General features: G+C 40.7%; 1 protein-coding gene and 1 non-coding gene across 2 annotated transcripts in view; both read left to right on the forward strand.

The window, feature by feature from the left end:
• The first annotated feature begins 823 nt into the window (after positions 1 to 823).
• TRPM6 (transient receptor potential cation channel subfamily M member 6) overlaps positions 824 to 13,625 on the forward strand; it is a 181,154-nt gene continuing 168,352 nt past the window's right edge. The window contains exon 1 of the mRNA XM_031654138.1: positions 824 to 1,281. Within this exon, the coding sequence (XP_031509998.1) occupies positions 1,273 to 1,281 (9 nt within the window). The 5' untranslated portion in view covers positions 824 to 1,272. The remainder of the gene's footprint in view (positions 1,282 to 13,625) is intronic.
• TRNAD-GUC lies at positions 7,205 to 7,276 on the forward strand. Its single transcript has one exon. It is a non-coding gene; the product is annotated as a tRNA-Asp (tRNA).

Genomic DNA, 13,625 nt, shown 5'->3' on the forward strand with positions numbered 1-13,625 from the left:
TAATGTTACTTATAAACCTCTGGAATTTTAAGAAAAAAGTGTGTAAGTGATAATCCATCTTTTAATGTGGGGCTCAGAAATGAAAGGTAAAAATGGAACATTTTATAACGAAATATTCTGCAACACATGAGCCCCACAAGAGGTGAAGGTCTTGTTTGGTGAAATGGGAATTGTTGTTCCTGCTTGGCAGGGATGGATACTGACATTCAAGAAGGTTAGGAATGTGCTAAAGGTTGCATGAATCCTAAAGTCAGTTCTCAAATTCAGATCTTGATTTATTTATTTATTTATTTATTTATTTATTTATTTATTTATGATGGAGTCTCACTCTGTTTCTCAGACTGGAGTGCAGTGGCACAATCTTGGCTCACTGCAACCTCCACCTCCTGGGTTCAAGTGATTCTCCTGCCTCAGCCTCCCGAATAGCTGGGACTACGGGTGCACACCACCACACCCGTCTACTTTTTTTGGTATTTTTAGTAGAGACAGAGTTTCACCATGTTGGCTAGGCTGGTCTCAAACTCCTGACCTCAGGTACAGTGGCTCATGCCTGTAATCCCAGCACTTTGCAAGGCAGACGGATTACCTGAGGTCAGGAGTTCGAGACCAGCCTGGCCAACATGGTGAAACCCCGTCTCTACTAAAAATACAAAAAGTTAGCCAGGCGTGGTGGTATATTCCTGTAATCCCAGCTACTTGTGAGGCTGAGGCAGGAGAATTACTGGAACCCGGGAGGCAGAGGTTGCAGTGGAGGCAGAGATTGCAGTGAGCCAAGATTGCGCAATTGCACTCCAGTCTGGGCTGCAGAGCCAAACTCCATCAAAAAAAAAAAAAAAAAGAAAGAAAGAAGAACTTAACATCGAAGTTGAATTTAGGACGCTAACTGCCAGCTCAGTGGACATGGTATTCACAGCACACATGCCCAGGATTGATAAGGTTCCCTTAGCCGATCTCCTGCAGCTGGAGAGCTCAAACAGATGACGACAGGAGTGTTAATCATTTCCTTGCTAAGCAATAGTAGTCACAAGTTCCTGCTAAAAGTGAAATCACCCCCTCCTGTTTAAACACAGTTAAAAACTTTTAACTTAGTTTATGTTGCAGTTTCTCCCTTCTAGGTTAAGCACATGGAAATTTGTTTGGCAATTCTTTTTACAGCATTATTTCCATTTGTTACCCCCACAAGCTGGAGTTTATCTGATTGTATGGTACATGGAAAATTCAGGACAAAATTCAATGGCCGAAGGCTGAGCGAAGTTTACCCTGGCTGTAGTTATGAAGAGGGTAAGTGAATAAACATCTTTGTTGCTCTTACTTATGTTTATTTTCTGTTATGCTAGATTTTATACACCACAAAATGCACAAAGCATAATCTTGTAATTATAGTTAACCATTTAGATTTGCTTGATAATTGTGTTTAAGTGATCACAGGCTAAAACTAAAATTAAAATGCACACTGAAGCATGCATGACAAAATTGCTTCAGTTTCTTCTCAAAAAAAAAGTTTTTATTAATTAAACAGCTTGTTTTGTTAATTGAACTGTTATTGGAATGTATTTCTGCATTGATGTAATGTTGGACTGTTCAGTAAATAGACTAGAGACCATTTTATGTGAACAAAAAGACAAATAATTTTATTATTGGAAACAGTCAAGTTGGAAACTGGATAGAATATCTGGAGGCAGGATTTAAATGTCAAATAATTCTGGTTCAAATAGAAATATTGTTTTATGGCTGTGTGTTTCTATTTAGCAAATGACTTTTTTCTCGTTTCTTGAAATCTATTTGAAATAGATTTTTCATGACAGTTTTATAAATAAAGCCTCTATCAATATCTCAATTATTTTCTTTCCTGAAAAGGAAAATTATATTTGGTTATAATGAAAGGACTTTCATTAGAAAAATACTGGTTCTTTTATTGCCCATTCAATTGTGATGATGTTTATTTCAAGAAAAATACAGATTATTTTTCTTTGAGGCATAGTACAATCCTGGGCACATAGAAGACTTTGTGGAAATGGCTATTGATTATTTATCTTAAAAAAATAAAACTGAATTTATACTAATAGATTTTAGAAGATACGTTTAAGTCATTTGTGTAAGATCTTGCTTTAGCCTCTTGAGTACCTGGGATTATAGGCATGTGCCACCACGTCTGGCTAATTTTGTATCTTTAGTAGAGACAGGGTTTCTCCATGTTGGTCAGGTTGGTCTCCAACTCCCAACCTCAGGTGATCCGCCCGCCTTGGCCTCCCAAAGTGCTGGGATTATAGGCGTGAGCCACCGCGCCTGGCCAATTTCTGCTTATCTTTTTATGTGCATGACATCTTTCCAATATCATGGCCAACCGTGGGGAATACAGATTGTCTTGTGACCCTTTCTGTCCCCAACGCCTAGCAGAGGACCTCATACACAGTAGGAGTATGTGTTTTTATTTTTTATTTTTTTGCTGGATATTCTTTTTACAAACATTTGTGCTGTTCTTAATGCTGGTATACTGCCATAACTCTCTGAGACCATGTATTGTGTCCAATAGGCACTGAATATATGTTTGTTGAATGAATGGTTGATGCTTGACTCTGGCACATAGTCTCTGTGTATATGAGTGGTTAGCTTTAGTTCTGAAGGAGACGGAAGGAGGCTGAGTGACTTGGGATATTTTTTGATTGCCAGTAACAGAACACTTGATTAAGTCTGGCAGAAGCAGAAACAAAAGAGAATTTATTGGCTCAAATAGCAGTTCAGTGGTACACGTGGCTTGAAAAATAGCTAAACACTGGCTCAAAATGATATCTCTCTCTCTGTCTGTCTGTTATCTGTTACTCTGTTCTCAGACAAGCTTTCTCCCTGAGGTTGTAAAATAGCTGCCATAATCTCCAGAAGCCCTATTTGCTGTTTTCAATTCAGCAGAAAAAAGAGAATGTCTTTGTTCAGCATTCCTAGGAAACAAAATCATAACGCTCACTCGGAGTGAATGAACTCTAGTCAACACCAACTATGGCCAGAGAAGTTAATGTACTGCTTTTATGAGCGTCTAGGACTCAAGCCTCAAGCTTTACTGTTGGATGAAGGGTGGGAGAAAGGTGGATCCCCAAATAAAAATCAAGGCAGTTGCCATATCAGGAACGGATATCTGGAGTTAAGTAATAAACGTCAATGACACTTAACAATAAATCAGTGACATTAAACAATAAATGTGAAACATAAAGATGGTTATTTCATTCTCGTCTGTTCTACTCCCCCTAAGTACATTCAAATATTAGTAATTCATATATGCAAGAACCTAATCACCTCTAACTCTATAAAAAGGTACATATAGGTACTACCTGTTAAGGAGAAGGCAGATGGAAAGAACCTGCTGTCAAAAGAGATATCAGAGAGGATATATAGCAGTTTCAAAGGTACCTGAAATTGTACTTTGGATATAGTAGATTCTTAACTAATATCTGCTGATTTATTTAAAGGAGGAAAAGAACATGACTGGGCAAAGGGGAAGGGATATTTGTTTTCAGCCTAGTGTGTACTAGGCATCATATTCAGCTCTCAATATATATGTCTCAATCGTCACAGGATTAAAAAAAAAATCTTCATTTACAGTCACAAGATAGAAGTTCAAAAAAGCTAAGTAACTTGCCAAAAAGTCAACTAATGAGTAAAACAAGTCTGTTGTGCTCTGAATTACGTACCTTTTCATAATACCACAATTGTAAAAATCAGATATGAGTTGAAAGATAAACTCAGATATTGGCTGTGGCAACTCAATTTACCTGACTAAAGAATAGAGTATGGACTAGGCACAAAGGCAGTCCTGAAAATTGACAAAAAGTAGCATCATTCAGGACAGGGGATGGCAAGCTAGGGCCTGTGGGCCAAATCCAACCTCCTGCATGCTTTTGTAAATATAATTTCATTGGAACACAGTCACATTAGTTTGTTTACCTATTGTCAGTGGCTGCTTTTGCATTACAAAGGTAAGACGAGTATCCCAGTAGCTGAGTAGTTGGAACAGACACCATATGGCTTGTGAAGACTAAATATTTACTATCTGGCACTTCACAGAAAATGTGTGTCAACTTATAACCCAGCATTTACATTTTTATATGATCAGTTATTCTCAGAAGGGATGAGATTGTCGTTATCATTCCAGGACTGTTGACAATTCTTGTGGCTATATGTGTAGCATTCTCCCAAGCATCAATACGTTCGTCTATTGAATAAACCTTTATTGAGCACCTACAATGTGTTGGACACCATGAGCTCATATTCTATTGTGAAGATTACAGAAGACAGTTGGAGGCCAGGCGTAGTGGCTCATGCCTGTAATCCCAGCACTTTCGGAGACTGAGGCGGGCAGATCACCTTAGGTCAGGAGTTTGAGACCAGCCTGGCTAACTCACCACTTTAGTAGAAGTGGTGAAACCCCACTTCTACTAAAAATACAGAAAAGTAGCCGGGCATGGTGGTGCGTGCCTGTAATCCCAGCTACCCGGGGGGTGAGACAGGAGAATTACTTGAATCTGGGAGGCGGAGGTTGTGGTGAGCCGTTGTGAGCTCAACCCTTGGCAGAGGGCCTAGAAGGCGGTAGGGGATCAAAATAATAAATACTTGATGAGTGAACTAATGAATCAATGAATGTGGTAGAGGTAAGCACAGGATGCCAAGGTAACAGACATAACCTAGACTATGATGGGATGAAGTCAGGCTGCGAAGTTGAAGAAGTATAGAAGTGAAAGGAGAAAAGGCTGAAAGTGGGGTGGCCAGCAAAGAGAGAGGGTTTGTAGTAGGAGTCCAGTGGACCCTCTTGGGACAAGATGTACCCCTGTGCGGCTGGAGGAAAAGAGGACTGAGGTCCTCAGCCATATTTGGTAGGAGATTTGATGTGGGATATAACAGAAAATTATTCAGTTCCCAATTGAAGAACCTCCAGAGGCTTTTTGCTGCTGACAGGATTAAATCAAGACTTCTTGGTGAAGCTGCCAAGTCCTCTATAATTTATTCTAGGTTGATTCAATCTTGTTTTTTTAATTTATATTTTCAAGTTTAAATAGAGATGGGGGTCTCACTATGTTTCCCAGGCTGGTCTTGAACTCCTGCCTTGGCCTCCCAAAGTGCTGGGATTATAGGCACGAGCCACTACACCCAGCCTGATTCAATCTTACTTCCCTTACTTCCTTACTCAGCTCCTGCCATCTGGTTTTAGGCTTCCTGATGGTGCTTTTTTTTTTTTCAATCCGGTGTCTTTAAAAAGATATTTCACCTCCTTGGGATGCCCATTCCTCTCTCTCTTTAATCTACATTACCCATTAGATAAGATCTGATGCAATTGTGACCTTTCTGACAGATCTCGCCTACCCACATCAATCTTCACTGATGTCTTTTTTTTTTTTTTTTTGATTCCTTTACTTGTAACCATCAACCACTTCTTTTGGATTCCTTCACCCTTCACTTGTAACCATCAACTGCTTCTTGTTTTAAAAAATTATTTATTTTTGAGACGGAGTCAGCTCACTGCAACCTCTGCCTCCCTGGTTCAAGCAATTCTCCTGCCTCAGTCTCCTGAGTAGCTGGGATTATAGGCACTTGCCACCATGCCCGGCTAATTTTTATATTTTTAGTAGAGACGAGGTTTCACCGTGTTGGCCAGGATGGTCTTGAACTTGTGACCTCAGGTGATCTGCCTGCCTCGGCCTCCCAAAGTGCTGGGATTACAGTTGTGAGCCACTGAGCCTGGCCCATCCACTTATTTTAGACATGGAATCAATGCTGCCTCGGATGATTTTGAAATGTTTCATGGGTTAATGCTTTGCATCCACCATTACGTTGTAGGTTTCCAGAAATAGGGAACATAAGACATTTCCCTCATATTCTCTTAGTACCCAGAATAATACTTTATGTACACTTAATATTTGAGTAAACACTTAAGCATTTACTGAGTAAATGAATGAATGAGTCAGATGAATAAAATGTTATAAGATTGAAAATGCTGCTGAAAAAGGAAGTTGGAAAATGGAAAATAATTAGAGAAGATGCTAATAGGACAGGGAAAATAATTTTCACTTTGCCGTTAGAGGTATTCTAAAAAGGTCAAGTTTTAAGGAAAAATATTTAAATTAGGAACTCAGATGTGGAGAAGCGAGTTAACTACTTCTGAGTTTAGGGCACTTCATGATCATTTATCTGTGCAATTTCTCTTCTTGTTTTTATTTATGTTTCTGTTTGTTCATTTGTTTATATAATCCGCTTTATTCTCTATTGTCATTCCCTTTTATTTCCACAGCAACCATTCTAATGAGGTTAATGTGCATCCTCTTCGTGTATGTGGTTTTGTAAAATCTGTAGTTTTGTTTTTTTAGTAGGTATTTGTACAATTTTTATAAATATGTTCATATGCTATGGATCTTAATCTGCTTTTTACTTTTTTCACTAAACATTAAGGATTTTAGGATCTATACATATTGCTGTGGTATAGATCTATTATTTCGAATTGCTACATAATATATACACTCCCTGGTGTGAATTCACTCATTGTACCTATTTACACCTCCAGTGATGGAAATTAATATTACCTCCAATTTCTTATACTACAAACTATCATGAACTTCCTCATAGTGTCCCTTCATAGATCTAGTGTGAGAATTTATTTGGGCTCTAGATCCAGAAATGGGATTGCTGGATCACAAAGCATATGTTTGTTTAATATGAGTAAGAGGTATCAGGTTTCTCTGCTGAATGGAAGTACTAGTCTACACACATTTGTTCCTTCCCTGCTCCCCGACCCCTGCAACCAACCAAAGAGTGCCTGTAAACTACAATCACCAACGATCACAGGCTGAATGTTATTATCATCTATCCTATCTAGTTCAAAAAGCATTACTTGTGGCCAGGCACGGTGGCTCACGCCTGTAATCCCAGCACTTTGGGAGGCCGAGGTGGGTGGATCACGAGGTCAGGAGAGCGAGACCATCCTGGCTAACATGGTGAAACCCTGTCTCTAGTAAAAAAAAAATATATATAAAAAATTAGCTGGTGTGGTGGCATGCATCTCTAGTCCCAGCTACCCAGGAGGCTGAGGCAGGAGAATCGCTTGAACCTGGGAGGTGGAGGTTGCAGTGAGTCGAGACTGATTGCACCACTGCACTCCAGCCTGGGTGACAGAGTGAGATTCTATCTCAAAAAAAAAAAAAAAAAAAAAAAAAAGACAGGGGGGTCCTCGTTAGTATAGTGGTGAATATCCCCGCCTGTCATGTGGGAGACCAGGGTTCGATTCCCCGATGGGGAGGCTAATTATGTTTGGCTGGGTACGGTGGCTCACGCCTGTAATCCCAGCACTTTGGGAGGCCGAGGCGGGTGGATCATGAGGTCAGGAGATCGAGACCATCCTGGCTAACATGGTGAAACCCCATCTCTACTAAAAATACAAAAAAATTAGCTGGGCATGGTGGTGGGCGCCGGTAGTCCCAGCTACTCGGGAGGCTGAGGCAGGAGAATGGTGTGATCCCAGGAGGTGGAGCTTGCAGTGAGCCGAGATCGCTCCACTGCACTCTAGCCTGGGTGACAGAGTGAGACTCCGTCTCAAAAAAAAAAAAATTATTTCAGCTAATGAAAATTACATAACAGGATTAGAATTTCCTATTACAAGCCACCTATAAATTAATGATTCTAGGTACTAAGCATCAAATGTTGTTGATAATGATAAGGAACAGAAACCAGAGATTAAGTGCCATCTGATGAAAGAACAGATCACCCACTAGATCTCGCCAAACAGACTGAACATGTCTGATGAAGCCTCTGGATTCAGTTGTCAACTTGCAGGAAGAGAGGTAGGAGGAACATATTGTACTGTTCCCAAATATGCAATCAGCAAAATCCATACTGGAGAGAATCTCTATAGGCCAAATGGCTTGGGTTATTCAATAGAAAAAGTGTAAGGAAAAGAGATGGAGGGAAACCCTGACATTAAAAGAAACAGAAAAGACCAATTTTTTTTTTTTTTTTAGATGGGGTCTCACTCTGTTGCCCAGGGCTGGAGTGCAGTGGCGCGATCTGGGCTCACTGCAAACTCTGCCGCCAGGGTTCAAGCAATTCTCCTGCCTCAGCCTCCCGAGTAGCTGGGATTACAGGCACTTGCCACTGCGCCTGGCTAATTTTTGCAGTTTTTAGCACAGACGGGGTTTCACCATCTTGGCCAGGCTGGTCTTGAACTCCTGACCTCGTGATCCACCTGCCTCGGCTACCCAAAGTGCTGGGATTACAGGTGTGAACCATTGCGCCTGGCCCCAATTTTTTTAAAAAAATAGTCCAGACTAACTCCAGAAGCAAGGAGTGTACACTTGATTGATAAAATCATAAAGAAATTCAAGGAAGGTATAAAAAGTCTGAATAGTGGAAGGAAATTATTTCTATAAAAGTCAAGATCATTGTTACTTTTTGAGGGAGGGACAAGACAGTGATTGAGATGTGGCACATGGAGAGAGGCTTCTGGGAGGCTGGCAGTTTTATTTCTTGACGTGGTAGATAGTTACAAGAGCATTTACCTGGCAATAATTCACTAAGACATTAATTTGAGTTATGGGATTTTTCTGGATCTGTGTTTTAGTTTTACAATAAAAAATAAAAAACAACATTTCTGAAGATAATACATGAACGTAGTAAAATATTAAAAGTGTGTGTGTGTATAAAATTTCCTCTCATTTTAAAAGCATAAATGGTAGAATTACAATACCATGCATATATTCTGATCTTTGCTTATTTTACTGAATATTTTATTTTGTAGATCATTCTGTATCAAATAGGGCCAAATGGGATAAGAATTCAGTCTCAACTTCTAGGCTAGAACCAATATATTTTAACTTACAAATAACAGTTTAAATAAGTGGATACTTTTTCCTAAGAATATATTCCATTAAGTCAGAAGATGTCTCAATATAGAGATAGCATGCGGGCTGGGTACGGTGGCTCATGCCTGTAATTCCGGCACTTTGGGAGGGCGAGGCAGGTGGATCACGAGGTCAGGAGTTTGAGACTAGCCTGACCAATGTGGTGAAACCCTCTCTCTACTAAAAATACAAAAATTTGCCGGGCGTGGTGACACACGCCTGTAATCCCAGGGAGGCGGAGGTTGCAGTGAGCCGAGATCATGCTACTGCACTGCAGGCTGGGTGACAGAGTGAGACTCCATCTCAAAAAAAAAGATAGCACGCACATTCATTTTGAAGGTACGCATTTCGCATACAGTTTAAAATTTACCTGTTCATTTTCCTCCCCAAGTTCTCAGCTTAAACAAACCTGCTCACACTTTGATTCAGACAAGATTACCTGGGGGAAGGGTGGATGGTAGAGTTAGTAAACTGCTTTTTCAGCATTTCCCTGGATGAATTCTCAGAGATATTTTATGGCAAGGATTAAAACAACACACTGGTGACTAACCTTTGTGCTTCTTTGTTGATAACAGCCTGTTTCTGATAATAATTAGGATTAAAGGAGACAGATGTACAGGCTTCTACAGCCTTTAAACTGTAATCTTGAACCAGTAAATATTTTCTAGGCACCAGATTATATTGAGTTTTTTTTAAAAAAACAACTTGGCCAAGTGTTTTAACTATCTTTTTACTTCCTTTAATATTTCTTACTTTTTCAGGCACCTGAATAGTATTTTCTGAGTACCTACCAGGGAGTTAGCAATGCTCAGTGCCCTAGGGTACAAAGGAAGGAAGTATATATAAAGACTTACTGCTTACAGTCTTAGGAGATGCAACATATGTATCCATATAACAGAGCTAGAAAGCAAGACAGTATTATGTATGTCTGTGGGTTTAAGTCACAATGTATGTAGAACATATATTGACTGGGGGTGAGGGATAAAAGACTACAAATCAGGTTCAGTGTATACTAGTTGGCTGATGGGCGCACCAAAACCTCACAAATCACCACTAAAGAATTTACGAAACCGGGCGTGGTGGCTCATGCCTGTAATCCCAGCACTTTGGGAGGCCGAGGCAGGCAGATCACCTGATGTCAGCAATTGGAGATCAACCTGACCAACATGGAGAGACCCCATCTCTACTAAAAATACAAAATTAGCCGGGCATGGTGGCACAGGCCTGTAATCCCAGCTCATCGGGAGGCTGAGGCAGGAGAATCGCTTGAACCTGGGAGGTTGCGGTGAGCCGAGATAGCGCCATTGCACTCCAGCCTGGGCAACAAGAGCGAAACTCTGTCTCAAAAAAAAAAAAACAACAAAAAACAAAAAACAACTTACTCATGTAACCAAATACCACCTGTTCCCACAAAAGCCTATGGAAAAAAACAACAACAACATTTGTTGACATATGCAATGTATATATAAATACACCAGCCTTGGTGAGACCTCCTGTGCCTTTAATCCCAGCTACTCGGGAGGCTGAGGCACGAGACTTGCTTGAACCCAGGAGGCAGAGGCCGTACTGAATCAAGACTGTGCCACTGCACTCTAGCCCAAGCAACAGAAACTGTCTCAAAAACAAACAAATAAACAAAAAACGCAAAAAACAAAGTGACTTTCCTTGTAAAGATGAAGCAGAAGAAACATCCTTATCATGCCCACTAAAACTGCCTTGTTTGGGGATTTGGTTATTATCTTTCACTGTGCTAATTTCTTGGAAGGAAGGGTAAACAACTTAGTTTCAGCTTGGTGATATGGAACCTTAGCATGAGCGACTCGATTTTGGTTTGGTCTGTTAGGTCTAGTGCAGGAGCTCAGTCCAAACCAATGGCCTCCTATAAATTTCATTTAACATCACAAAGTAAAATTTCTCCCAATCCAAGCATTTACACATTTAACTATCAATTCTATTAAAAACATGACATTAAAAGTGCAAGACAGGGAGCTGATGAGAAGTGGGCAAAGAAATACTGAAAAGAGAGCTTCTAGAAGGAAATACACTAGAATAATGACAGTTGTTATCTAGAAGAGGTAGAATTACCAGTGATTCACTTTCTCTCTCCCTCTATGGTGAGAGACCACTCTTTCTCCCTTTCCCATGTACCCTTTTGAATTTCCCCAGTTCTGTACAACCAAGGTGTACTTATTATTTATTCTTCTAGAGACATGGTCTTGCTTTGTTGTCCAGGCTGGAGTGCAGTGCCATGATCATAGCTCACTTCAGCCTCGAACTCCTGGGCTCCTGAGAGCCTCCTGCCTCATCCTCCTGAGTAGCTAGGACTACAGGTGCATACCACCATGCCAGCTATTTTATTTCATTTATTTATTTATTTATTTATTTTGCAGAGATGGGAGTCTTGCTTTGTTACCCAGGCTCAACTGTTGCCCTGGTCTTGAACTCCTGGCCTCAAGCAATTCTTCTGCCTCAGTCTTGTAAAGTGAGATCATTACAGGCATGATCTATCACGTGGGAGCATTTTGCTTTTTTTTTTTTTTTGAGATGGAATTTCACTCTTGTTACTTTTTGCTTTTTCCTGGCCCATTTTGCTTTTATAATCAGAAAAATAAGAATGCTGGCCAGGCTTGGTGGCTCACACCTGTAATCCCAGCACTTCAGGAGGCCGAGGCGGGCAGATCACCTGAAGTCAGGAGTTCGAGACCAGCCTGGCCGACACGGTGAAACCCCTTCTCTATTAAAAATAGAAAAATGAGCCCACCTTGGTGGAGGCCACTTCTAATCCCAGCTACCTCGGAGGCTGAGGCAGGAGAATCGCTTGAATCTCCTGGGAGGCAGAGGTTGCAGTGAGCCGAGATGGCGCCACTGCACTCCAGCCTGGGCGACAGAGTGAGACTCTGTCACAAAACAAACAAATAAACGAACAAAAAACAAAAGAAAAATAAGAATGCTTCTGGAATGAGGGAGACACAGGCAACTTTGCAACTTTTTGGAAGCAGTTTCTAGTACTAGTTGAAGGTGGGGAGGTGGAATATGGAGCAGTGTGCTCCTTTAAGATAGAGGTGAGGTTGTTGCTAGGGGCAGCAGCATCATAGGAGAACCTTTTGAGTGCAGCAGACACACACGCACACATTCGGAACTTCACAGAGGAGTATCTATGTAGAGACAGAACTAATTCTGCCCTTTCCTTGTTTCCCTCAATGGAATGCAAAGTCACCATTGACACCCTCAGACAGCGTCTTGCTAGAGTCAGAAAAAGAACCCAATTCCTTATGGACCACAAATCCTTTAAACCCTGGGATTATATTACTATTCCAGAAGTTATACTGAAAACTTCGCCCTCTGTTAAGGGAATGATGACAAATATCCGGCTCTCCTACTTCTTGAACCAGACCTGGTATTAAGTGCTCATTCTCAACAAGGGGAAAAAGAAGGGAAATATCTGGATATCTCTGACTAATGTCTTCCTGAAATACATTTGCTTTCCTGGTGGTCCTGACTGTGAACTTGGTCCCATGATCATAATCATAGAACCATTTCCATTTCTGTCCTGAGCTTGACAGAGCAGTGATTCGGCTTCCTGGGTCCTATGTTGTTCTAGATGGGATTCTAAGACTATAAATACTTACAAATACTTACTCTGTGTCATTTAGATAGAGTTTACAGCCCAAATAAAAGTGTTTGTCTTCTAATCTCTGCCTACCTTGATGAGTTGCATTATTTGCAGTAATCATTTTCTCCTTTTGTGGTTTTTGATTTCCCTATGCTATACAACTTTGTAAAATACTTTAGAGAAATTTGATACTAATACCTGTGCAATATGTCCTTTTTCTCCCTGTAGATACAATCATGCTGGCCTAAGCGTACTAATGCCATAAAAAATCTACAGTGCTTCAGACTGCTTATTCTTCATGCTTTTAAAGATTTTTTTAAATTTTAAATAAGAATTTCTGGTAGGGCGTGGTGGCTCATGCCTGTATCCCAGCACTTTTGGAGGCTGAGGCGAGAGGATCATTTGAGCATAGGAGTTCTAGACCAGACTGGGCAACATGGTGAGACCCCTCATCTCTACAAAAAATTAAAGAAAAATTAGTCAGGCATGGTGGTGAGTGCCTGTAGTACCAGCTACTGGGGAGGCTGAGGTTGGGGGATCATATGAGCCCAGGAAGCCGAAGCTGCAGTGACCCGTATTCACACCTCTGCATTCCAGCCTTGGTGACAGAGCGAGACCTTGACTCAAAATAAATAAATAAATAAATAAATTCCTGAGCTCTATTAAATATAAATATTTAGCACTTTGCCTCCATTTTTGGTAACTTTTTTTTAATTTTAATTTTTTGTTTTGAGATGGAGTCTCACTCTGTCACCCAGGCTGAAGTGTAGTGGCACAATCTCAGCTCACTGCAACCTTCGCCTCCCAGGTTCAAGCGATTCTTCTGCCTCAGCCTCATGAGTAGCTGGGACTACAGGCGAGTGCCACCACACCCGGCTAATTTTTGCATTTTTTTTTTTTTTTAGTAGAGATGGGGTTTCACCATATTGGCCAGGTTGGTCTTGAACTCCTGACCTCATGATCTGCCCGCCTCAGCCTCCCAAAGTGCTGGGATTACAGGCATGAGCCACCGTGCCCGACCCATTTTTGGTAACTTTTAAAGTAAGAGATTATAATTTTGAACAGGTATGATAGTTTGTTAAAGAATAAAGAAATCAAGATTTTTAGTATTCTTCAGTATGTCAATTGCATTTTCAACT

The sequence above is a fragment of the Papio anubis genome, chromosome 13 (assembly GCF_008728515.1).
Source record: "Papio anubis isolate 15944 chromosome 13, Panubis1.0, whole genome shotgun sequence".
Classification (NCBI taxonomy): Eukaryota; Metazoa; Chordata; class Mammalia; order Primates; family Cercopithecidae; genus Papio; species Papio anubis.